The 27,353-nt window shown below is 44.5% G+C and overlaps 1 protein-coding gene across 2 annotated transcripts; it reads left to right on the top strand.

Annotated features, from left to right (window-relative positions):
• Positions 1–27,029, top strand: LOC147424169 (putative protein phosphatase 2C 39). Of its 2 annotated transcripts, XM_086502165.1 has the most exons (6): positions 1–307; positions 681–932; positions 25,090–25,366; positions 26,055–26,209; positions 26,290–26,386; positions 26,596–27,029. In XM_086502165.1, the coding sequence occupies exons 1-6, from the start codon at positions 242–244 to the stop codon at positions 26,616–26,618; spliced, it is 870 nt and encodes a 289-aa protein (XP_086358291.1). In that variant the 5' UTR covers positions 1–241; the 3' UTR covers positions 26,619–27,029. The 2 variants fall into 2 exon arrangements, with proteins under 2 accessions (XP_086358291.1, XP_086358290.1); XM_086502164.1 differs by having other exon boundaries at positions 3–307; positions 26,290–27,029.
• The last annotated feature ends 324 nt before the right edge of the window (positions 27,030–27,353 follow it).

Below are 27,353 nucleotides of genomic sequence, written 5' to 3'. Positions count from 1 at the left end.
TTCGGTTGTGCGATTTTTCTTGGTCACCATCCTCATCATCTTCCCCCTCTTGCTCCTCCTCTTTTCCGCTTCATCTCAGCTTCTCTGCTGGATCATCATCATCGTTTCTAAGGATTCTTCTGGTTTCGTTTAACAGCATTCGCTGCATTTTCTGAAGGCCATATTTTCCTACAGACGTTTCCTTGTCTGTTGTGTCGTCGTCTGCTTGAGAAATCTACAGAGTGAGTGTTCTTGAGCTCCCATGATCCCTAACAATGGCGCCGGAGAATCTTCCCGTCCCAAAAAAGGAGTGCTCGACAAAATCAAGGTGGTTCTTCTCTTCCTCCTGTCCATTGTATTTCTGTAGACGGAAGCCATCACTCATATGCACAGATTTTTTGATAGGAAATGAACGTCAATGTGTTTGATCATTTGATGGGCATTAACCCTTATCCACTAACGAAACCATACTTCAGAAATATGCACATTATCATAGGATGAAGACTGCTACGCACGCACCCCCCCCCCCCCCCCCCCCCCCCCCCCCCCCCCCCCAAACACACACACACACACACACACACACACACACGCACATTCCCCAACAAGCAACAAAAACTACTTGCAGATTGTCCCTTTGCTTATTGCTATTTGAACAGTGGAGCAAGGACAAAATGAATTCTAAATCTTTCTCATTCTTGCAGATGGCTGCGGGTTGGCAACCTTCGTCCTCTTTAGACACTGGTAAAGGTCGGAACAAGACAGGTAGCCGCATCACTCATGGCTTCAGTCTTGTCAAAGGCAAAGCTAATCATCCAATGGAGGATTATCATGTGGCTGAGTTCAGATTTGTCAAAAACATTGAGCTGGGATTGTTTGCGATTTTCGATGGGCATTTAGGGCATGATGTCCCTCAATACCTGCAGGGCCACCTTTTTGAAAACATAATCAGTCAGGTACCAAGCATTTAAATAGAAAATTAAAAGAGTAATTATAATACAAACAATTGTATATTTATGTATGTTCAAAGTTTCAAATGTATACTCTGTGAGAGTTTGCAATCACTGGTTTTGTCCAGTGGTCCCTTGGATGTCGCAGGGGAAGCTGATAGGGAGCGTGGGCTGTTTTGTGGCTGCATGCAGCCAAGTGCCTCCGTGTCTGATGCTACCTCTTTGAGGCTTGGTATATTTTCCTAGGCTTGGGCATGTGCATCTGGTGCCGTGCAAAAATAGAGACTTTGACCTTGAAAGAACGTAGAAATAGAGGTCCCTTGGGCACATACATGGCTCGTACCATTGCAAAAGGTACATCTACCTCAAATACTGCCGGACAGAGCCACAAAACAGCCCTCACTTCCTAATCTACTCTTGAGAGATATTGGAGCCACCTCTGGACAGAAGATGAAACTAACACCCCCTCTTAGCTCCTGGATGGGGAACCAACCCAAGGGAGTTGGCATAAAGGATAATATTGAATGTGGTAGAGGGTTGGTGTCAGGTGAAGATATCAACAAGGTTATTTGACTTAGAATAGTACTCAAGATGTATAGTACCATCTAGGGTGTTCTTCCGGATAGAGTGATACTATATCTCTATATGATTGGTCTGAGCATGGAACACCAGGTTCCTTGCAATAGCTATACAACTTTGGTTGTCAGAAATTAGAATAAATACTAGTTGTCTACTTTGGAAAACGGATCACCAAAAGCAAGGTCTATCAAATGATAAAGGCAATGCACTCAAGAGAATAACTACTTTATCTCTCTCGGGTACTTCACAACTAGGTGAGTTGAGTGATGATAGTCATTAGTCTCTTGACAAGATGAGAGATATCCTCCTCTTGAAGCATAGTGAGTTTGTACAAATTTTTCTTGACACTGATTTTACTTTCCACAACCTTGCACCAAAGTTTAGATATCCCATGCTTCAACGACTGTGGTGCAAGCATCAATGATGTGCATATAATCACCGTGAAGTGCAGTGATAATTATATCTAAGGTTTGCTCGTCTTTGGCGTGAGCTTGTACACTTGATGCCCTAGTTTGAGTGCCTTCACTTGTGGATGGTTCACTTGGTGCTCTTGGCTTAATTGTGGACCAGAACCTTTCTTCATGAGATGCCCTTGTGTTTGCCACATATGAAACCCTTTGTTGTTGTTCCTCTTTTCTCTCATTGTGCAATTAGATCTTGTCCAACCGTATGCCCATGCTGACATGCATCTAAAAATTGTGGCAGATTTGGAAGTGATGATGTGGCAACTTTCATTAGTTTGAGCTGCTATTGGAACGTGAAGTTTTTAGCAGTTGCTTTTGAAGCTAGCGTTGGCTTTTGTATTCGTTGCCTTTCGGCCAAAGTATCACAAACTATTGACGTATCAAGCCACTGAAGAACCATAGGGGTGGGACTTCCTAGTTCTAACTCTAGCCAACGTGCAAATCCTAGTCGAGAGGCCTAAACCCTAGCAAAAGCAGATGAAGATGAAGTCCTCATTAATTTACAAATCCTCGCCGAGTGGCCTTGTCACAAAATGATGACGTGGCATGTGCCACCCGAACCAAACCGTTGACAATTTATAAGTTGTCCCAACTTAGGGGGTCCCGTCTGATGGGGCCCATGGGGACACAAAATTAAAGAAAAACGCGTGCAGTTGTTGACGTGGCAAGATTTCCACGATGTGCACTGACATGGCACGTGCTAGCTGGCTGACGTGGTAGATTGTACGGAAACCTACGTTTTGCGTTGGCTACTGGGAGCGCAAGCTTTTGGGACTTGATGCTTTTGAGGCTGAAGCTTTTCATGTAAATTGCTTTTGAGAAGGCCTAGAGGTATAAATTTGTACCTAGAGGCTCTCTTCCCTCAGTTTTGCTGGGAGCACTTAGCAGAAAGGAACCTTAGACTTTGTACTTGATCAAGCATTAATATAAAAACAAATATTGAAAGGGGCGCAAGACTTTGGCGCCAATACCTCTGGGCACGTTTCTACGCCGGGCAGTGTCGTCTCTCATTAAACTGTGATTAAGTTTATTAAGTGATTCTCATGTGTCATGCCAGATTTCTGATTTCGGGTGTCCAAATCTGTTACAATGGTATTAGAGCTCAATCGATTTTCCTTCCCAGAAGAATCTGATCCATTCTATCGCGATACACATGGATTCAGTCGACGAATCCCGCAACGATTAGAACAACCCACCTGACAACTCCGGGTTACAACTCCAGGTTGGGAGAAAACACGGAAGATTCAATTAGGGGTATCTAGGACACAAGGACTTTAATATCATGCCTCCGGATCTTGTGGGATACAGTTGTCCCTACGGCAACAGGTATAATGATAAATTCAGGTGACCGATTGGCAGGGAAAGTCCCTTCAAGCTGAAATGGGGCAAATTTACCAATTCATGTTTTCGTTGTGGTAAATTCGGGCACATGCAATCGGATTGTCGAGAGCCGCACCTGCAGCTTTCTCCTTCGGCCTTACCGCCTCTACAACCTTCCCCACCCCCAAAGTCTTCCCATGAATGAAGACTTAATGGTGCTTCAACTTCGGCTGTCAAAAAATGGTGACGTGGCATGACCACCCGCAGACAGAGATGATGACGTGGCAACAGGCTGTACAGACAGTAGCCCCGTAAATCACGTTGGCAAGCCACTTGTGGCAGCAGAAGTGAATGTTGAACTTTGCTCAAGATGAGTGCTCCGAACTGTGCTCAAGGTTCCTTTTACTTATGGAAGGGAGAGCCTTCCGTCCCTTTAGTGAGAGAGTGCAATGGACACAAACAAAGTGAATAAACACTGTGAATGAATGTGCATGGGACTGAGAGATAGAGAGAGAAGAATACGACACCAAACAAGTTGTCAAACCCTCCTCCGAAGGCCCCACCCTCTATGGCGAGAGTGGTCTATTATTGATTGCACAAATCTCTATAATGCTTTGGACTTGTCGACGATGAGACGGGCTGAAATCTGAAAATGCTAAGGGCTGAAATCTGCAAATCTTGTATCTGCTGAATTCTGACTCTATGTCGGTGACGATGTCGATGACGACGATGCGACGACGACACGCTGCAAAAGGCAGATGCTGAAATCTGTGTTTTTTGGGCTGAATCTGCAAACTATGCTGGATCTGACCATGTGGCGAGGATCTGCTGCGGAAAGGTGAGATCTGCGAGGTTTGGGACTTTTACTGCGATGTCTATGTGCTGAAAACTGAAAACACTTATGCTTTTGATGGTTCTGTCATGGTGAATTTGCAAAACGTTGATTTGTCTTGCTGATCCAAAAACGCTAGGGCTGAATTCCGTGCTGCTGCAAAAACGCTATGGATCTGCTGCTTCTGCTAATGTCGGGGCTGATCTGCAACGAAAACACCAGGGCTGATGATGGCTGAAAAATGCTAGGCCTTGCTGTTGCAAAAACGCTAGGTTGACATGCCGGGGAGGGGGGGGGGGGGGGGTCGTCTTGCTGAGAAGGTGCCTGTTGGATGTCTGGTCCCTGCTGCCTCTTCTGCTTATAGGTGCTAGCGCTAGGTTTCCTTATATATATCATTGGCCAAATTTCCCTACACAGTTCCCAACAAAAGTCAGTTAAAAATAATAAGTGAAAAATGTCAAAAATAGGGAAAATAGGTCTATGCACTGTAAAAATGCTCCTGATGGTTTTTGATGGAAATCTGTGGTCATGCTGTGTGCAACCAGAGGATATGTATCTACTCTAAGTGTCTGGACATGTAGTGTCTGCGAATAGGCGTTAGATCACTTCCTATTCCTAAGCTGACTGAACTGAACCCATGTCATGAAGTAGCTTGATGTCACGTGCACATCTAACCCTATGTGTACGTGGACAAGCTACTGCATGACATGGGTTCATTTCAGTTAGATTAGGAAGTGTTCTGGCACTTTTGTGAGTCTGTTCGCAGACCATGCATGACCAAACACTTAAGAGTAGATGCATATCCTCTGGTTGCACAACATGATTATCAGATTACCATCAGATTCCATCAGGAGCATTTTTACAATGGCATAGAACTATTTTCCCTATTTTTGAGATTTTTTACTTATTATTTTTAAGTGACTTTTGTTGGGAACTGGGTAGGGCAATTTGACTAAGTGAATATATAAGCAAACCTAGCGCTAGCACTTATGGGCAGAAGAGGCAGGAGGAGCACCTTTGCTCAACAGGCACCTTCTCAGTAGGACCCCCACCAGGACCCTGATGATTTCTCACAAGCATGATGATTTGCAGGAAGATGATGTGATTGTTCACAAAGGATGATGGTTTAGTTGATGCTTTTTCTAGTGAACTAACCTCATTGCAGATTCGATTAATCACGAAGAACCGATCTTGGCTCTCGAGCCTAGGTCCAAAGAACCCCAACAGGAACTATTATGTGTTCGAATGATTAGTTAGCAGGCATTTTGAGTGTTTCATTCGTGATCATTTCTTGTATTTTAGTCAGCGTCTTTATGTGATCGCTTTTCACAGGCATGCCATATTGTACGTTGAGCACAATTTACTCATGAATGAGCACGGATGTATGCGGATGATTCATGAAAAGATGAAATGTTTGCACCCCAGGAATTCACATTCTATGTCTCTTTCTTGGCATGACACAATATCATAAAGAGCACAAGAAGGATTGAGCATCAAGCATAGGCATTTCCATTGTGATTTGCCACAATTGATTGATTTAGATTAGAAACACAAGATTCGATCTCATTGTTTGCGTGTGTGTGGTGAACGGGTTGACACTCTGTCTATTTGTTCATCTACATTGCATGCACAGTCTTTAGAGAAGACTAGAATTTTTCTAGTCACTTTACATGGAATGGGTATGTTCATGTTTTTGTGTTGGAAGTGGTTTCATGAATTTTCATCCTCGGAGATTCTTGAAGAAGGTAGACGCATGACTATCGATTAAGTTGAAGCATTGAAGGAGCCACAGATGACTGTGTTGCTTTCGTCGTGGCCCAAAGAAGCAAGCGTTGCAGACCTTTATGAAGTTCAAGTATCGCGTGACCCACGCATCAGAGTGGGCCGGGGAAGAGTCCTTTCTAGGATTCCAGACCCTGTTGGCTATCTTTCTCGACGCCATACAGTTCGGTATCAGTACCTCACTTTGAAAAGGACTGGATGTCATGTGCACATCTAACCTTATGTGTACGTGGACAAGCTACTTTATGACATGGGTTCATTTCAGTTAGATTAGGAAGTGTTCTGGCACTTTTGTGAGTCTGTTCGCAGACCATGCATGACCAGACACTTAGAGTAGATGCATATCCTCTGGTTGCACACAACATGATTATCAGATTACCATCAGATTCCATCAGGAGCATTTTTACACTGCATAGACCTATTTTCCCTATTTTTCACATCTTTCACATATTTTTTTTAAGTGACTTTTGTTGGAAACTGGGTAGGTCAATTTGACTAAGTGAATATATAAGCAAACCTAGCGCTAGCACTTATGGGCAGAAGAGGCAGCAGGAGCACCTTTGCTCAACAGGCACCTTCTCAGCAGAACCCCAGTGTTTTGCACCATCTGCAAGAAGGTCTAGCGTTTTGTACCCAGATCAGCCAGCGTTTTTGCATTGCAGCAGCCTGGAGACAACACGATCATAGATCAGCCCTAGCATTGGCGGAGTTCCACAGTAGAACAGGAATCAGCCCTAGCGTTTTTGCATCAGCATGGCACCTCAACGTTTTTGTAGATCTTCGCGACAGAACCAACAAGAAGACCAGCGTTTTCAGTTTTCAGCAGACACTCCACAGAAGAAGTCCCGAACCTCGCAGATCTCACCTTCCCGCAGCAGATCCTCGCCGCACGGTCAGATCCAACGTAGTTTGCAATTTCAACCCGGAAAATGCAGATTTAAGCATCTGCGTTTTCAGCGCGTCGTCGTCGCATCGTCGCCATCGACATTATCACCGACATAGAGTCAGAATTCAGCAGATACAAGATTTGCAGATTTCAGCCATTAGCATTTTCAGATTCTAGCCCGTCTCGTCGTCATCCTCATCATCGTCGGCAAGTCCAAGCATTGTAGAGATTTGTTCAATCAATTACAGATCGCTCTCGCCATAGAGAGTGGGGCCTTCGGAGGAGGGTTTTGACAACATTCTGGTGTCGTATTCTTCTCTCTCTATCTTTGGGTCAGCAATTTCATTCACAGTGTTCATTGCTTTGTTTGTGTCCATTTCACTCTCTCACTAAAGGAACGAAAGGCTCTCCCTTCCACAAGTAAAAGGAACCCTTGAGCACAGTTCGGAGCACTCATATTAAGCAAAGTTCAACATTCACTTCCGCTGCACCTTACATTGGTATCAGAGCTTTGGTAGTGTTTTGTATCACTCAAGGAAAGAACCACAAGATTTTTTTTTGCTTGTGGCGGTCGCACGTAACCCAAGTCCTCTTGGGCATGTCAATTCCTAATCGTGTTTTTGAAGAGTGAGAGGAAACCCAAGAAAGAAGGGCTTGTCCAGCCTCCCCTTGTGCCTCTTTTCACTCATTGAGAGCGGACAGTGCACTTAGCGGCCGGCCTATCGACGTGAGGTGGGAAAAAGCAACCCTGGTGTGAGCGCAAGGCCGCCAAGGGATGCACCCGCGGAAAAGAGAAAAACTCGGGTGAAGAGAAGATCCTTCTCTAACATAGATTGCAAGCGACAACAGAACCTCGAGAACCTCAAGACTCAAGAACCCCAAGAACCTTAAGACCCCTCAAGAACCCAAGAATCCAAGACCCACAAGAACCTAAGTTTCTCGTGAACTTAAGAACCCACGACTTTAGTGGATGGTCATCACCCAAAGCGGAATGGATACTTCGCATGAAGGTGATGAGCATGAAAGTGGCGAAGAAGAATTTTCCCCACCAGGAGGTTTTTTTGACCCTCTCCCTTCGATTGCACTAACTCCTATGGAGGCTTTCGACAAGATGATGATGGACAGGAAGTTAGAACGCAAAGCAAGAAAAGCAGAAATAGAGCGTGAGCGTGAACACGAAGAAAGAATGGCAGCCATAGAGCATGAGCACAACGAAAGGAAAGCCGCCTTGTTTCGATTCTTTCTCAAGTGTCAGACACAAATGCAAGAAATTCGGAAAAAGAGACTCTTTCCGTCTCTTCTTCTCCCAAGCATGACACACAGGATTTGCACGATGATAAGTATGATGAATTGCATGATAATGACAAGCATGATAATGATAAGCATGATGATTTGCATGATCAAGATGTGATTACTTACGAGCATGATGGTTTGCATGATCAAGATGTGATTTCTCACAAGCATGATGATTTGCAGGAAGATGATGTGATTGTTCACAAGGATGATGGTTTAGTTGATGCTTTTTCTAGTGAACTAACCTCATTGCAGATTCGATTAATCACGAAGAACCGATCTTGGCTCTCGAGCCTAGGTCCAAAGAACCCCAACAGGAACTATTATGTGTTCGAATGATTAGTTAGCAGGCATTGTTCGAGTGTTTCGTTCGTGATTGTTTTTTGTATTTTAGTCAGCGTCTTTATGTGATCCCTTTTCACAGGCATGCCATATTGTACGTTGAGCACAATTCACTCATGAATGAGCACGGATGTATGCGGATGATTCATGATAAGATGAAATGTTTGCACCCCAGGAATTCACATTCTATGTCTCTCTCTTGGCATGACACAGTATCAAAAAGAGCACAAGGATTGAGCATCAAGCATAGGCATTTCCATTGTGATTTGCCACAATTGATTGATTTAGATTAGAAACACAAGATTCGATCTCATTGTTTGCGTGTGTGTGGTGAACGGGTTGGCACTCCGTCTATTTGTTCATCTATATTGCATGCACAGTCTTTATAGAAGACTAGAATTTTTCCAGTCACTTTACATGGAATGGGTATGTTCATGTTTTGTGTTGGAAGTGGTTTCAGAAATTTTCATCCTCGGAGATTCTTGAAGAAGATAGACGCATGACTATCGACGAAGTTGAAGCATTGAAGGAGCCACAGATGACTGTCACTTTCGGCGCGGCCCAAAGAAGCAAGCGTTGCAGACCTTTATGAAGTTCAAGTATCGCATGACCCACGCATAAGAGTGGGCCGTCCAAGAGTCCTTTCCAGGCCCAAAAAAGCAAGCGTTGCAGACCTTTATGAAGTTCAAGTATCGCACGACCTACGCATCAGAGTGGGTCGGCGAAGAGTCCTTTCCAAGATTCAGACCTTATTGGCGATCTTTCTCGATGCCATACAGTTCGGTATTAGTACCTCACTTTGAAAAGGACGGGATGTCACGTGCACAAGCTACTTCATGACATGGGTTCATTTCAGTTAGATTAGGAAGTGTTCTGGCACTTGTGTGAGTCTGTTCGCAGACCGTGCATGACCAGACACTTAGAGTAGATGCATATCCTCTGGTTGCACACAACATGATTATCAGATTACCATCAGATTCCATCATGAGCATTTTTACACTGCATAGACCTATTTTCCCTATTTTGGACATTTTTCACATATTATTTTTAAGTGACTTTTGTTGGGAACTGGGTAGGGCAATTTGACTAAGTGAATATATAAGCAAACCTAGCGCTAGCATTTATGGGCAGAAGAGGCAGCAGGAGCACCTTTGCTCAACAGGCACCTTCTCAGCAGGACCCCCACCAAGACCCTAGCGTTTTGCACCATCTGCAAGAAGGTCTAGCGTTTTGCACCCAGATCAGCCAACGTTTTTGCATTGCAGCAGCTTGGCGACAGCACGACCACAGATCAGCCCTAGCATTAGCAGATTTCCACAACAGAACAAGAATCAGCCCTAGTGTTTTTGCATCAGCTTGGCACCTTAGCGTTTTTGCAGATCTTCGCGACAGAACCAACAAGAAGACTAACGTTTTCAGTTTTCAGCATAGACACTCCGCAGAAGAAGTCTCGAACCTCGCAGATCTCACCTTCCCGCAGCAAATCCTCGCCGCACGGTCAGATCCAACGTAGTTTGCAGTTTCAGCGCGGAAAACACAGATTTAAGCATCTGCGTTTTTAGCGCGTCGTCGTCGCATCATCGCCATCGACATTGTCACCGACATAGAGTCAGACTTCAACAGATACAAGATTTGCAGATTTCAGCCATTAGCATTTTGAGATTCCAACCCGTCTCGTCGTCGTTGACATCGTTGGCAAGTCCAAGCATTGTAGAGATTTGTGCAATCAATAGTAGACCGCTCTGGCCATAGAGAGTGGGGCCTTCGGAGGAGGGTTTTGACAACATTCTGGTGTCGTATTCTCCTCTCTCTCTCTCTCTCAATCTCAACACCTTCATTCACAGTGTTCACTTTGTTTGTGTCCATTGCACTCTCTCACTAAAGGAACGGAAGGCTCTCCCTTCCGTAAGTAAAAGGAACCCTTGAGCACAGTTTGGAGCACTCATCTTGAGAGCAAAGTTTCAACATTCACTTCCGCTGCACCTTACATCCACGTACACATAGAGTTAGATGTGCACGTGACGTGGCAGAAATCCGTAACACACTGACATATTGACGTGGCAGCAGCACGAAAATTCCGCAAATTGCGTTGCTGGCTTTTTAGGGCAGATTTTTGACCAATTGCTTTTGGGGCTTAGCTTTTGGCATCCCTTGTAAGAATAAATAGACCCTTAGGGGCCTCACTCTTTAGAGCATCTGGACTCATAGTCTAGGAAAGGGAAACAACTATCCATGTCTTCCACTCCTTCCTTAGTTTCAAAAGAAAATGAGATAGGAAAAGGCAAGACAAGGACACAACGAGGGACGCTTGGATCGTTCCCAAAAAGACGATAGAGGTTCGAACTCCAGCCTCTTCTCGTATTTATGTGCCCCTGTTGAAGACTGCATCGCGAGCGAAGCTTCCCTATAATGATAATAAGTCTTTGGTGGAGGCATGGGATAACCACTTAAGGAACGCATTTTCTTATGGCGATGCATTGTGGGTGCTCTACCAACTGATACTTTGTTGCATGTATGACACATTGCCTCCTCGTTGTGTCCGATGTCATGGAGCTGACGAGTTTGTTATGCACTTGCTTTGGGATTGCTGCTACTCGCGGATTTTCATCACGCAAGTGTCCTCTACTTCAAGTTTTCGCTTGGACAAGCGCTACACTATGCTTATGATTGGGAGACAATACTCTTGAAGCCTATAGAATTTTCTTTGATTGTTTCTAGATTTAGGAGCATCACGATGCTCCGTCTTTTGTACTTCATTATTGTGGGTTTTCCTCGCTTTGAGGTTTCCCACTTGTAAATTAAATCAAGATTTACAAAAAAAGAAAGAAAGTGTGTGTGTGTTTGTAAAAGGGGGGGTGGGGAGGAAGATACCTGCGTGTGCTCTACTTGCGTGTTGGGAGAATGGGAAGGACCTTCATGCACACAATGAAGATGACTGACTGTCAAGGAAGTGACACTTTCCATGAAGGCGGGACAAGCGCGCGGTTTCAAACGATTGAGCTAACATGGCCACTAAGTGGGTAATGATTATTGTTTGAGGGAGGGGGTTGCTCTACAGGTATTCAAGAGCTATATAGCTGTCCACTACCAGACTCAATATAAGAGGAGTTAAGCTCTGGGCCTTAGCTATTTGTCTTAAATAGTATTCCACCCTACCATGCTTCCACCCTGTAACAAATTCCAATTTTCCTTTCATAAGTTTGTAACCAATTGCAACACTGTCCATCAGTTCTTGCGTAGTAGACTCTTCTTTAGATTAGACAATATTCTTGTAGGGGTGATGACAGCCCAATGGTATAGCGCTCGCATTGGTCCTCCAAGCTAGCTTGAAGAAAGACACTGGAAGGTAAACATTGAGGAACCTTTGGTTGTAGTCTTCCATTGTTATTGTGGCAAGCGTTTTTAGGTTACCCCATTCTGCTAGTAGTTGTACTTCAAATGGGGATGTCATGTGGCTTTGGGCAAAAATATTCTTGAAAGCCTACCAAGTCCTTGGAGCATGCTGTTCGGTAGCTATAGAACTCCACTCTTACATAGCATTACCTTTGAGAAATCCCGCGGCTCAAGAGATCTTTGATTCTTCTGTGTAGTTCCCTAAGGCATAGATGGTGTAGGAACTGTAAGGCTTTCTTCGTATTTTTCATGCCAGAAAGGTGAAAATTTTTATGGTAGATCCACCATCCTTGAAGTCCTTTGGTTGATTTAGAGGAAATCCAGGATGTGGATAATACTAGGGGAAACCATAAGCCATTGTATGCGGGTGGGGTTGTGGCAACGATGGTGGAAGAGGCGGTTGCACCTGTCACAAATTGTTGACGTGTCAAGCCACTGAAGAATAGAGCCGACTTGCAGATCACCGGCCAAGGGGCCTAAACCCTAAGAAGCAAAAGCAACAGAAATCGATGACGTGGCACATCTGTATGGACAGCCCGTGTTTCACACTGATTGTTGACGTGGCAGATTGTACGGATTTCCGCGATTTGCGTTGCTGACGTGGCAGTTGTACGGATTTCCGTGATTTACTTTAGCAGCTTTTGGACATTGCTTTTGGATCAGATGCTTTTGAGTTTGAAGGCTTTTCATGTAAACTGCTTTTGGGCCTAGGGCCTTTAATATGAGGCCATGGGCTCATTCTTTGACATGCTTCCTGGAGTATCATCTTGTATTGTGTTGATGCAATATAAAGAAATACCGAAAGGAGCGCCAAGGTTTGGGGCCAATACTCTCTGGGGTGTGGAATTCTGCCACTCCGTGTCGCGCGTCGTCTCGACTCTCTCTCTCTCTCTCTCTCTCAGTTCAGTTGGTATTGAAGTGCTAAAAGTTTGTATAGTTTGTTCTTTTCTATTGGCACGTGGTGCCTGAGTGATATCGAAGCATAAGGCGCGAGCTTTTCTGAAAGCATACCGGTCCTACCAAAGAGCAGAGAGAGCAAGATCGCACTTCCAAAGTTCATTCGAAATTTTAGGTTCGTGCTCCGACCCCGGACTTCTTAGCCACTCCCACCCTTACTTCATCGCGCGTCGGGCGTGCTCTTGTCTTCATTGCTCATGTCTTATAGGGCATAAGCCATAAAGATCACTTGCAAGAGAAGGATCCAAGATTTGTTTCGAGTCACTGTTTTTCTCAGAAGCAGTGCAATGCAGATGTTGATGTCTATAGCTACCAAGCCGCACAGTCGAAGGACTAGGCAAGCTTTCAAGAAAAATTTTGCTCGAAGTTATATGGTTTCTAACATCTAGCTTCGGAGTGCAATTTCTGGCAGAGTGGGGTCTCTTGGAATGCTTGCCATGGAAGCCTTGACAGATTATAACTTGAAACTTCTCGACATCTCTCAGTAGGTGTCTCTCTTTTTGAGCTGATAACCTTGGAGGTTCGATGTGATCGCTATGTCTTGGGACTACCATCACTGTCACAGGAACACTGTCTGTCCAAGAGCTTATGGACCATGGTGCGGTCAGCTACGACCTTATGGAAGAACCTAACCCTAATTTTTGATGCAGGTTTCAGGATGGAAAGTCAGTTGACTTTTCCAGCTCAACTGATGTCGAGATTGCTTTTTAAATTTGAAATCTGTTTGAGAAAGTATTGTTTGAAATGGATGCTATCTGTTTTGAACTTGTCTTGTGAAATACTCTGGTTTTGATACTGGTTTCATTGATTGGTGATTTTACTCCCGGGTGGAGAAGTGAGAAATATTGTTTTGGTATTGTTTGAACCTCGGAACGACGCAGGCTGATGCTTGGGAAGACAATGTGTCCCAAAAAGTGCATCTCGGGTAGGAAAAATTCACTCTTCTTCGCATTAATCACCAACTTGTGATCTCGTAATGCCTAAAAGACCTGTAGCAGATGTTCTCTATGTTCTGTCTCATCCTTGGAGAAAACAATGATGTTGTCAAAGAAAGTGCCAACAAATATTCTTTACTCTCGAAAAATCCTATCCATCATCCGGTTAAATGTCGTTGGAGCGTTGGTTAGGCTAAAAGGCATCACCAAAAACTCAAATAACCCAAAGGTCGTCCGAAAGAGCCTTGTAGACATCTCCTGGCGCAATTCGGATATGATGATATCCGCTCTTCAAATCGATCCTTCTAAAACACAAGGATCCCTGTAGTCGGTCAAGAATATCATCGATCCTAGGAATTGGAAATTTGTTCTTGATGGTGATTTTGTTGAGAGATTTATAATCGATGTACATTCTCCAAGATCCGTCTTTCTTCAAAACCAACGACATTGGAGAGCAATACAGTGAAGTACTAGGCTGGACAAGACCCTTTTCCAAGGGGTCTTTCATTGGTTCATAATTTCTTCGTTCTGGGCTCGGCTCACACGGTTAGGTGGCCGGTTTGGTGGTGTGCTTCCAGGTATCAGATCAATGGTATGATCCTCAGGACGAGCGGGTGGTAAGTTGCCTGGGAGGCCCTCTGAAAAGCAATCGGCATGAGTGTGGAGAAAATCTTAGCGTTCTTTGTCAAGTTTAGACATATTTGTCCTATTCTCATCATTCAACTCTTTTTCAAAAAGATCGAGTAAACAAACAGACTGGATTTCATTAATTTTGAAATGGCTGAAGCTGATACAATAGGGACAGACTCGCCCTTAAGTTTTACATCAAGTATAATAGTTCCGTCCTTCTCTGTAGTCAAAGTCGCTTTTCTCGCCCGATAGTCGACCACGACGTTGTTCTTATGGTACCAGGGAATTCCCAAGAGGGCATCACAACCTTCCAAAGGCATTATGCAGAAGTCCTCGTGCCCCAAATACCCCTGACAATGCAACCGAAGTTTGCCAATGACATGTGTAATGGCTACGTACCTGCCGGGTGCCGCTAGAACTGCCTCTGCTAGTGGTCCCATCCAATCGGGTGTAATCTGTTGCTAATTGGACTATTTTCTTATTTTTAATGATTAAATCTCTTTTTTAGGATATTTTATTATGTGCACTAAGAACTGTCAAAAAGATTGTAGCTACAGGAACTGCCATCAGGAACGGACAACTCTGATGTGTCATTTGATGGGTGACGGTAAACATCGCGAAGGAGTTTCCGTAAATTCGGTGGAAAGGGCCGGGTTACGAGTGCCTCTGATGCGTCACATGATGGGTGACGGGTGCATCAGTAAGGGGGCATCCCGTAGGCTAAGGAGGAAATCCGAACTGAGTAAGAAAATACGCGTAAGAACGCAAGCACAAGAATAAAGATGGGTTCAATGAAGCTTTTTACGAAAAGCAGGAACAGTCGTGGGAGGACAGATGTTTTCCCGCGAGGAGTCTGTGACACTGTGTCTGCATTGCATCTGTGTCGTGTCCTGCACCCGGGGACGCCTGGAATGTGTTCGTGTAGCATTGTTTTCACTAATTGAGTGAGTTTTTAAAGTTTGAACAGATTCACACTTTATTTTTAAAGTGGCCGGTCACTTTTACGATTAGGCTTTTATTAATAAAATAAAGCAAGCAAGGCCCTTAAAAAAAAAAAGCCAGCGCTAAAACCTACGTAGGGAGCCTGAATTGCGATCTCTCTCTCTCCTCTCTCTAAAAAACGCGATTTTCTCTCTCCTCTCTCTAGGAGCGCCAAGCTCTGCTTTTGGACCCCTATTCCTGCCGGGTGTCAGACCCTATAAAAGGGTAGCCAACGTTTCAGTTTGAAGGAGCCGGAAGCAGCAGGAAGTGCAAGCGCTGGGATTCTGGAGCAGAGACTGGCGACGGAATTTGCAAGTGCTCGCGTGACAACTGAGTACGGAGGTTGATTCTCCGAGCAAGGAGCGACAGGTATAAGGTGTTGATATGCATTGAGAATTGCTGCTTTGTGTGGTTTGTTTTGCAGGAATCTCCCGTCTCACGGGAAGGCCCTTCACGGGAAGTACGGCTTCACGCCTAAGTCCCTTACAGGAAAGTACGGCTTCGCGCCTAAGTCCCTCACGGGAAGGAACGGCCTTGTGCCCAAGCCCTTTACGGGAAAGCACGACCTTCGGGTCTAAGACTACAGAACGGAGGGGTTTCCTCGGGTTCTCGTGCTTGTATAAGAATCCTCCCTGAATAAAAGAATACTCTTAAGGGGGGGGGGGGGGGACCAGCCCATCTTCTGGTCCCCAATACTGTGTCGATCTTCTCCCTTCTCTCATGTTTTCAAAGAATTATAATTTTCAGATTTTCTAAGTGCTCGTGTACGCTCCCGTTTTGTGACAGTGGTATCAGAGCTCGGACTCCTCTCTTTCTTTGCAAAGAAGGACGATTCCGGGAAGAACCATGTCGAGCCAAGGGAGAAGCGCTGAAGAGGAGCTTCAACAAGTGCAAGCTCAGCTTGCAGAGTTGCAACAAATCTTACTGTTGCCAGACGTCCAAAAGCTTTTGGGCGGAATGAAGAAAACGAATGGAACTGATGCAGCCAAGCATCCAGACAACATTGTTGGCGTGAGATCACATGAGGCAAGAGAAGAAGAACGTGCCGAGGTGCACAAAGGATCTACGGATCGGAATGAACGGCCTACTTCAAGGAAAGGCCAGGAAAAAGCGCTCTCTTTGCTAGACAAGAGCAAGGACATCTCTATCTCATCTCCATCTTACTCTCCTGATTATACTTCTACTTCTCTATCATCTCGTCAGAAGAAGGAAGCTGCTACTACTGCCACTACCCTACATCAACCTAAAGATAAACCTCAATTCAAGAAGCATGGTCGCAAGTCTCAACATCGCATGAGAGTCTTCAAATCGGGTGACAAGGACATCAAGTTCGAAACCTACAACGGACGGAGAGACATCTCCAAAGCACTGTCCTTCATCAGACAGTTTGAAGTCGCCTTTACCAATGGGCACTTCACAGAAAAATCCAAATTACGCCATGTGGAGATGCACCTCAAGGAAACGGCAAGTAATTGGTGGTTAGCCAAGATTCTGGAAGGTTCTCAGGCCAGAACTTGGGAGAGCTTCAAATCTGAATTTTATGAACAATTTCTTCCGCCTGACTTCGAGCAGGACATACGGAAGGAATGGGACTGGCTTGCCCAGAAGGAACATGAAAGAGTAACGACCTATGTGGACAAGTATTGGTCGGTTCTTCTGAAGGTCACTCCCTTCATGAAGATTGCCGACGAGGAAAAGAAACGAAAGTTCGAAGCGGGTCTCCAACCGCAGCTTCGAAAGAGTATGAAGGTGTATCCGCATGATACTCTTCAGAGGATGACGGAGTCAACAATCATTGCTGAGGATTTGCACTCAACTGGGACGCTCAGAAAGATGGAGCATAACACTTACCGTGCAAGACAAAGAGGGGTCTACGATGACCAAGGGGGCCAAGGAAGAAAACGTCCTCCATCTAGAGACTATGATCATTCTAAGAAGCTAGAGGGCACTGGCAAGCGAACTAAGTACCTTTCTCCTACTCAACTTCAAACTTTTAGAGAGGAAGGAAGATGCTTCTACTGTGGCGAGAAAGGACATATGAAACCGGACTGCCCGCTAAAGCAGCAACGGCAAGAGCAAGCCTCTACGAGGCAAGAGAAAGCAAGGAAGGAACTCGCACCACCAAGCTCGAACTCCATTCCAGATGTTCAAGGAAACACAGAAATGGAGAAAGGAAACACAGATGTTCAAGGAAACACAGAAATGGAGAAAGGGAAGCGTCAACTTCTGAAGGGCTGGGGGTCTTTGAACAACCAGCGAGTACTGATTTTTTATGATCCAAGATCCACGGATAACTTCATCTCCTTGGATACTGTGGAACGTTTGTGCCTCACACCGGCTCAGCTTGGCACACCGGTTACATCCGGATCGGCATTCGAGGGGTTGACAACCAATGCAACTCCCGTGCAAGGACAGCTCAATCTTCGGATTGGCGAGTACAAGGACCGCGAATCATTTTTGATGGCACCTATCGAGGGATGTGATATCATCTTGGGTATGCCATGGCACTTTCACATGACACCTATTCCCGATTATGTGGAAAAGACCCTCACTTTTGATCATGGGGGTAAGAAAATAAAGATTCAAGCTGATGCTGGAGATTGGCAGTTCCCAATTGTAAGCCATATCTTCATTAAGAAAGAAATGAAGAAGTGTGTTTCTGCTTACTTGATTTTTGCAAAGGATAAAACTAGTAGGGACTCTCTCTCTAGTCTGGAAATTAAGCGTCTTCAATTTATTGAAAGGTACAAGGATTGTTTCACGGAAACACTTCCTGATGAACTCCCTCCGGTACGCCCGGAAGATCACCGCGTAGATCTCATACCGGGTAGCTCGCCTCCCAATCAACCCCCATATCGGGTAAGTCTTGCTCAGCAAGAGGAAATTTTGAAGCAAGTCAACGAGCTTCTTGAGAAAGGGTTAGTACGGCCAAGTGCTTCACCCTACTGCTCTCCAGTTCTACTGGTGCAGAAGAAAGATGGCACGTTTTGAATGTGCATAGACTATCGGTCTTTAAACAAGATCACAATCAAGAATCGCTTTCCGATCCCTCGGATTGATGATATACTTGATAAGTTGCAGGGTGCAAGTGTCTTTAGTCGCATAGACTTAAAGAGTGGGTATCATCAGATACGGATCGCCCCTGAGGATGTTCATAAGACTGCTTTCCGCACAACCTTTGGACTATATGAATTCTTGGTAATGCCTTTCGGCTTGACCAATGCTCCTGCGACGTTCAATCGCATGATGGACCGCATTTTCAGCCCGTATCGAGCTTTTACGGGAGTATTCTTTGACGACATACTCATCTTCTCTAAGTCAGAAGAGGAACATCGGAAGCACTTGGACTTAGTGTTTCAAGAATTGCGAAAGCATGAGTTGTATGTGAATGCAAAGAAGAGCGAGTTCTTTCTCTCTGAGATACACTATCTCGGCCATATAGTCTCCCACAATAAAGTGAGTATGGATCCTGCCAAGATCCGAGTGGTAGAAGATTGGCCTATTCCCACTACGGTACATGATGTACGTAGCTTTTTGGGATTATGTTCATATTATCGAAGGTTTGTCCGAGGATTTGCTCATGTAGCAGGACCACTTCATGATTTGACAAAGAAGAAGATTCCTTTCAGATGGGGATCGAGACAACAAGGAGCTTTTGATCGGCTCAAGTACTTTCTAAGCCATGGACCTATTTTGATAGTGCCTGACTTAAGGAAACCATTTGAGGTTCACTGCGATGCTTTAGGTGATTGCATCGGAGCAGTGTTAAACCAAGAAGGCCATGCAGTGGCTTATGAAAGCAAATGGCTTAAGGATGCAGAGTTGCATGCATCAATCTACGAAAAGGAACTTACGGCTGTGATTCACGCCTTATCCAACTGGAAGCACTATCTTCTAGGAGCGGATTTTGTGATCAAGATTGATCACCAGAGTTTGCGGTATTTTCTTACGCAAAGGAAACTATCTGAGAAGCAGATGAGATGGGCAAACTTTTTGTCTATGTTTCACTTCCAGATCCTTCACACGACTGGGAGTAAGAATGTAGTCGCAGACGCACTGTCCAGGCGGCCAAGGGTGAACGCTATCACTTCGGTGTATCACCAAGAATTAGAAGCACTACCGGATTTATATCCGAATGATCCAGACTTCTCCACCATCTGGGGAAAGCTACATTGTGGAGAGAATGAGTTTCCCTATTCCATTCGGGACGGTTATCTCTACCACCATCAAGCCATATGTGTGGCGGAACCATTAAGAAAGAAGATCATGGATGAAGCACACGCTTCGCCTTATGCGGGTCATCGGGGTATTCTCCCTACAACCTTAGCAATGGAAAGATATTTCTTTTGGCCTAGCCTTAAAGCAGACATTGATAAGTATGTCAGGGAATGTTTGGTTTGCCAAGAAGTGAAGTATGATCGGCATAAGACGCCTGGGTTGCTACAACCTTTGCCTGTGCCTAATGAACCTTGGGAAAGTATTGCCATGGACTTCATCATGGACCTCCCTAGAACTCAGACGGGAAATGACGCGATCTGGACCATTGTGGACAGCTTTAGCAAGCAAGCACACTTTATACTAGTCAAGAAAACAATCAAAGCAGATCATATGGCTAGGGTCTTCCTGGCACAGATCTTTAAGCATCATGGAATGCCTAAGTCAATTGTGAGTGATCGAGATCCTCGCATGACAGGAAATTTTTGGTGTGCCTTGATGGATAATCTTGGTACAAAGCTGAATTTTTCATCCGCCTACCATCCTCAAACGGATGGGCAAAGTGAGATAGCCAATTCCACAGTATTGGATATGTTAAAGGCTTATGTGTCAGACCGGCAATCTGACTGGGAGAAATATTTGCCTCTTGTCGAGTATGCGTATAACAATACCATACACTCATCGACGGGGAAAGCACCTTTTGAGATTCTTTATGGTAAGCCTTTGCTTCCACCCATCCTTTTAACTAAGGATAAGATCTTTGCAGCAGATGAATTTGTCCGGGATTTGGACACCGCCTACGGGCAAGTTAGGAGAGCTATTCTACGCTCTCAGGAAAAGCATAAGAAAGCTGCAGACAAGCACAGAAGGAATGTAGACTTAATAGTCGGACAATTAGTCTTACTCAAGTTTGAGAAGGCAAGACTTAAGAAACAAGCGTCTCATAAGGGGAAAGTGGTAAAACTTTCTACCTGTTATTATGGGCCGTTTAAGATCACTGAGTGAGTGAATGATGTCGCTTTCCGATTAGAGCTACCGCCTAATTGGAAGATCCATAATGCTTTCCATGTCAGTTTACTCCGGCCGTATGTAGGACCGCCTCCGAGCCAGCCTAGCGCTGAGGAACCTCCTGAGGTTGAGGAAACAGAAGAAATACTCCAACCGGGGCAGATAGTAAGTCATCAAGAGCAGTCTCTCAAATCCGGAAAGATAACACAGAAGTATTTGGTTAAGTTTAAGAACTATTCGAATCTAGATGCTCAGTGGATGATGCAGGAGGAATTAGCAGCTTATCCCGAGATACTGGAGGTATATGTCCAAGCACTACAGTTGAGGTCAACTGTTTAGAAGCCAGAGGGATGTTGCTAATTGGACTATTTTCTTATTTTTAATGATTAAATCTCTTTTTTAGGATATTTTATTATGTGCACTAAGAACTGTTAAAAAGATTGTAGCTATAGGAACTGCCATCAGGAACGGACAACTCTGATGTGTCATTTGATGGGTGAGTAAACATCGCGAAGGAGTTTCCGTAAGTTCGGTGGAAAGGGCCGGGTTACAAGTGCCTCTGATGCGTCACATGATGGGTGACGGGTGCATCAGTAAGGGGGCATCCCGTAGGCTAAGGAGGAAATCCGAACTGAGTAAGAAAATACGCGTAAGAACGCAAGCACAAGAATAAAGATGGGTTCAATGAAGCTTTTTACGAAAAACAGGAACAGTCGCGGGAGGACAGATGTTTTCTCGCGAGGAGTCTGTGTCTGCATTGCATTTGTGTCGTGTCCTGTACTCGGGGACGACTGGAATGTGTTCGTGTAGCATTGTTTTCACTAATTGAGTGAGTTTTTAAAGTTTGAACAAGTTCACACTTTGTTTTTAAAGTGGCCGGTCACTTTTAAGTGACCAGGCTTTTATTAATAAAATAAAGCAAGCAAGGCCCTTCAAAAAAAAAGCCAACGCTAAAACCTACGCAGGGGGGCTGAATTGCGATCTCTCTCTCTCCTCTCTCTAAAAAACGCGATTTTCTCTCTCCTCTCTCTAGGAGCGCCAAGCTCTGCTTTTGGACCCCTATTCTTGCCGGGTGTCAGACCCTATAAAAGGGTAGCCAGCGTTTCAGTTTGAAGGAGCCGGAAGCAGCAGGAAGTGCAAGCGCTGGGATTCTGGAGCAGAGATTGGCGACGGAATTTGCAAGTGCTCGCATGACAACTGAGTACGGAGGTTGATTCTCCGAGCAAGGAGCGACAGGTATAAGGTGTTGATACGCATTGAGAATTGCTGCTTTGTGTGGTTTGTTTTGCAGGAATCTCCCGTCTCACGGGAAGGCCCTTCACGAGAAGTACGGCTTCACGCCTAAGTCCCTTACGGGAAAGTACGGCTTCGCGCCTAAGTCCCTCACGGGAAGGAACGGCCTTGTGCCCAAGCCCTTTACGGGAAAGCACGACCTTCGGGTCTAAGACTACAGAACGGAGGGGTTTCCTCGGGTTCTCGTGCTTGTATAAGAATTCTCCCTGAATAAAAGAATACTCTTAACGGGGGGGGGGGACCAGCCCATCTTCTGGTCCCCAATATTGTGTCGATCTTCTCCCTTCTCTCATGTTTTCAAAGAATTATAATTTTCAGATTTTCTAAGTGCTCGTGTACTCTCCCGTTTTGTGACATAATCTCGAGCCGCGCCGCCAATTCAGGTGAAATGAAGTTGGCCTTGGCTCCTCCATCAAAGAAAATCAGGGCTTCTTGGCCTTTCACTTTGCCCCAAGCTCGGCAAAGTTCTGTACTCTCGTCAATCGGGCTTGGGTCAGTACCCATGCAATCTGGAACCAGTCCTGCTTTCATCTTGTCTTTTCGCACGTTCCTCAGCTGCTTTTGAACCCTCAAGCCCGTCTTCATCTTTGTCGTTCTGTTCTTTCGTTGCCTTTTTAGGGCACTTCGCGGAGATATGCCCAGTTTCCCCGCATCCAAAGCACTTCCCTTCTTTGATGTAGAGAGCTCTCTCTCAAAGAGTGAGCTTGGGTCGTGCATCCTTTTCTTTCTTTTCTGGGTTGCTCTTCTTCTTTCTACTTTCACGGTCAAATCTGTCAGCGTTTGCAGATTTAGCCTGGAAAACACAGATTTCAGCATCTGCGTTTTCAGCGCATTGTCGTCATCCCCGTCGTCACCGACATAGAGTCAGAATTCAGCAGATACAAGATTTGCAGATTTCAGCCCTTAGCGTTTTCAGTTTTTAGCCCATCTCGTCGTCGTCCTCATCGTCGTCGACATCGTCAGCAAGTCCATAGCATTGTAGAGATTTGTGCAATCAATAGTAGACCGCTCTCGCCATAGGTGGAGGAGGGTTTGACAACATTCTGGTGTCGTATTCTTCTCTCTCTATCTCTCAGTCTCAGCACCTTCATTGATAGTGTTTACCACTTTGTTTGTGATCATTTGCACTCTCTCACTAAAGGAATGGAAGGCTCTCCCTTCCGTAAGTAAAAGGAAGCCTTGAGCACAGTTCGGAACACTCATCTTGAGCAAAGTTCAACATTCACTTCCGTTGCACCTTACACTAAGCTAACCCCAAATGAAAAAGGTGCACAAGGAATTATAGGAGGATACATAACTCCAGAAGGACAAATCATTTATGCGAAGGAAGGTCGTTGTTCTCAGTGTCACGTTAAGGGTCATGTAAAGAAGGCATGTCCTAAGACAACACCACCTAAAGAATCCAAAGCATCAACAGCTACCACAAGCACTTTAGTGAACCACACTGATTTTCCACATGTCTCTGATACATACATTGATGAGTCTCTCTTTAAATGTTATGGTCATGTGAATGGTCAGCGTTTTGTCATATTGTTTGATTCAGGCAGTATGCATGATGTGATTGGTGACTCTCTTGTTGAAAGAGCCCACGTGGAGGTTAGCCAGGCAACTCCTCTCGAGGTGTCGAGCTCTGCTCCCGGTATGGACTCTCTCATTACACAAGAGGCTGACCAAGTACAACTCTAAGAACTCTCCTCTGCGTCACCTCTCGATAGAATGCCAGAGAGAGAACCCAGCTCAGTTATTTAAAGGGCCTTGGCCTAACCTAAAAGTAGTACATGGAAAGCATCAAGTCTAAAAGCATCTGGTCCAAAAGCTAGTGCCCAGAGGGCTGTCCGTATAGCGCTGCCACATCATCAGCGTGCAACGCAAATCGCAGAATTCAGTACAACATGTCACGTCATCAACTTCCACGCGGTTCTACGTTATTTTAGGGTTTAGGCCCCTCGACCGGTTCCTGTGAGCTAGGTAGGGCTAGGATTTTTAATCCTAACCCTCTTTAGTCTTTAGGCCACTCGGCCGGCTTCAGTAAGCCAGTAAAACTTCTTCTCCTCTTGCTTTGATAGGGTTTAGGTCCCTCGGCTTTTGCTATGGGTTAGGCCCCTCGGCCAAGATCTGCAAGTTGGCTAGGGATAGGCTCAGGAAGTCCTAACCCTCTTGGTCTTCAATGGTTGACACGTCAGCAGTTTGTGATCGTCTTCTCTCTCAAGTCTCATGTGCTTCTCTCTTTATTCCTTCAGCCATGACCAATGGTGTACATCTCTGCCTGGGCCAATCTTTCCATGTCGGCTCTAGCATGTAGACAGGCATAGGGTTGTGATCCCTATCCAGGGACCCTTGGAGCTTGTGGCTATTTAGAGGGGAGTCTGGCACTTTTTGACAGTTTTTACCATTTTATGATGGTGTGGGGCTGGGCCTATATGTCTCAAAGCTAAAAGAATGGTGGAACCCAAAAGATGGTGGGCAATGAGAGCCACTAAGCTTGCTAATCGGGTATATTGTCGGAGAGTGCATGATAGATAGCTTTACAATTGTACAGGCTGCCAACCCACAACCAAGGGCCGTGCATGCTAATAAAAAGAGTAAAAAGTTAGTGATGGAGGCACCTGGAAGGTGAACCCTTAACATTGTCAGTGTGTCTCCATCTCTTTGTATCCTCTTCTCCATAATTTCCTTCTTCTTCCCACTCCCTTATGCTTCCAGACAATTGGTGGCCAATGTCGTAGCACATGCACACCCCATTCTCTTGTAGTTTGTATGTGCCAAGGAACATTTTAATTGTTTCCCTAGCATATAACATGAAACGGTGTTTCTTGCCAGAAACGGACCTGACGTTTTCCACTATTTCGAACCGGGAGAACGGTGTTTCTGACCACCTTTTTTTTGGGGGGGTGGGGGTTTAAATATCTGTCCCCTTTTATTCTGCAATCAATTATCTCTTTGCATGTGTATCATTTTTACTCGCTTTGTGGGTGGCCGAGAGTATGTTTTAAGTCCTATAGTAGTTTGTAAACCAAAATTTTCAACCTTTTTGGCCTTGGACCAAAACCCCAAAAGTCTGTTTTTTTTGTTTGCATTTCTTGTGGTGACTATGGTCCCTAGTAATAGGTTGCATATAGCTCAAACAAATACATTGTTTTTGGTTTTGATTTTTTGCACAATGCCAAAAAGATTCCTTGCTTTCTTTTACTGCTTTAGACTACTCTACTTTGTCATTTTGAAGCTTAACACACATGATTGTAAATTTTGGCAGCCAGAGTTCTGGAGAAATCCGCGGACAGCAATTTTGAAAGCATATGAGATCACTGACACGTCAGTCCTGCAGAAGGCTCCAGATCTCGGTCTTGGTGGCTCGACAGCTGTGACAGCAATACTGGTCAATGGGCAAAGGCTTTTTGTAGCCAATGTAGGTGACTCAAGAGCTGTTCTGTGCAGGAATGGGGATGCTCTGCAGCTGTCAGTGGATCATGAACCCAAGTCAGAAAAAAGGATCATTGAAAATAAGGGAGGCTTTGTGACCACCCTTCCAGGTAAATCAGCAAGCAGATGAGTGTTTTGGGTATTTGTCTCAGAATTTGATTTGCACCTACTAAAGGCTGTTTTATCTTTCCTTCCCTAATACTTCTCTTGATCTTTCACTGAAGTGAATGTGTCTGTCGTACACGGTTGATGCACATCTCTTAGCTTTGCCTCTCCTTTTTCTGGTGTTTTCAACCATATATATAGCAGCCATTAATGGGCATGTCTTCAGTTATACATATTCAATGCTGTCTCTTGGCTTTGCCTGAGCTTTGTGTTATGTTCATTATTCCCATGGCTATCCTATGGAAGGTGGTGTTTATGCACATGTGTTCAGCAGGGGCCTGATGAGGTTGCTAACTGGGGATGGGTAGGAGGTGATCAGCCTTAGGGTGCACTGCTCTCCATTAGGGTTTCAAAGGTGCAACACCCTCAATGAAAATTTGCTAATTTTCTCCGACTACTTCAGGAGCGTTGGTCTCTTTCACCACTGGCTGTGGTGTGGTAAGCCACATTATTTATATGTGCAAAACAAGCTATGATAATCAAAGCAATGTGAAATGGATGTGAATGAATGATCATGTGCCTACCCACGAATAGAACAAGCTGTTCCTCTAATGCAGGGCATTTGTTTAAGGGAAGAAAGACAAAAATATGAAGGATTGGGGTTTGATAATATTATGTCTTAACTCTTTGTAGGAGACGTGCCACGTGTGGATGGACAACTTGCAGTGTCTCGTGCTTTTGGAGACAAGAACTTGAAATTGCATCTAAGTGTAGATCCAGACATTCATGAAATGGAAATTGATAAGACTGATGAGTTTCTCATTCTAGCGAGTGATGGGTTATGGAAGGTTTGCCTTATCAATTACCATTTTGTGCATGTCCCATTTGCATGGTTATGGTAAGAACTATATTTTTTCTGTGGGTGTAGGTAATGGAAAATCAAGAGGCTGTTAGCTTTATAAGGAAAGTAAAAGACCCAGAAACAGCAGCCAGAAAGTTGACAGAGGCTGCTTTGGCGAGGAAGAGTAAGGATGATATTTCATGTATAGTTGTTCGCTTCTAGTGTGTCCCTGCGGCGTGTAATACTCTAGTCAGTATCATCTTATATTTCCAACATAAGCAGCTGCAGAGTTTGTATAACATGTAAATATACATAACTAAGAGAGTATACAGCCATGTGAGTGGGTGTGTTGTGTCATCGAGTCATCTCATTGCTATGTTCTTGGCGAATTAGGTCACAATCATGCAAGGCCGTAGATTTTTATCACACTAACCCAAAGCTCCTTCGAATGGTGTTTCCATCTCTATACTTTCTAATTTGATGCCTGGTTGGGACAAAAAGAGGGGATTTTGAAGTCAACCAGAGGTCATGCATCTTGAAGCTTGTCAATCAGGCTATAGGCATTATAATGTGGGATGAATTGTAGATCCTTGTATAAATGTAGTCCTGGCTATGGAGATGTTTGTTAATACATCAGATAAAACACAACTATGGTGGATTATAATAAGGTCCTTCACACCTACCGCTGAAGGCTGGGCTGCTTTTTGCCATGTACTCAGGCGTTTATTGTTTATAATTAGCACCGATATGTGAATTACATGCCTTGAGAGCATGTATGGCTTTCAACAGGATCTTGGTATTTTTCATCAAAGTTGGCATATTGTGTATATATAGATCTTGAAAGAGTGTGCATACCAATTTTGAATCACAAAGAACTAACCAACCTTCCAAATTGGAATGAAGGAATCGAACATCTTGGAAGCTTGCATTTTGATTCAAAAGGGATTCAAATTGAACAAAAATTTGTCACGGGGTATATTTGGAAACAACTGTACCTTGAGTTTGTAATACGTGTCGGTGAACAATCGATGCTGCTAAACAATGAGCTATATATTTTATAATGAGACCTAAAAAAATCCAAAGTTGATGCTAATCAATTGTGCTAAGCATTGAGCTGTTTATTTTGTGTGAATGACCGCTTCTCCTACTGG

This window comes from Adiantum capillus-veneris, chromosome 26 (assembly GCF_014529385.1).
Source record: "Adiantum capillus-veneris isolate H3 chromosome 26, ASM1452938v2, whole genome shotgun sequence".
NCBI lineage: Eukaryota > Viridiplantae > Streptophyta > Polypodiopsida > Polypodiales > Pteridaceae > Adiantum > Adiantum capillus-veneris.
This window is presented reverse-complemented; position numbering and strand designations above follow the sequence as displayed.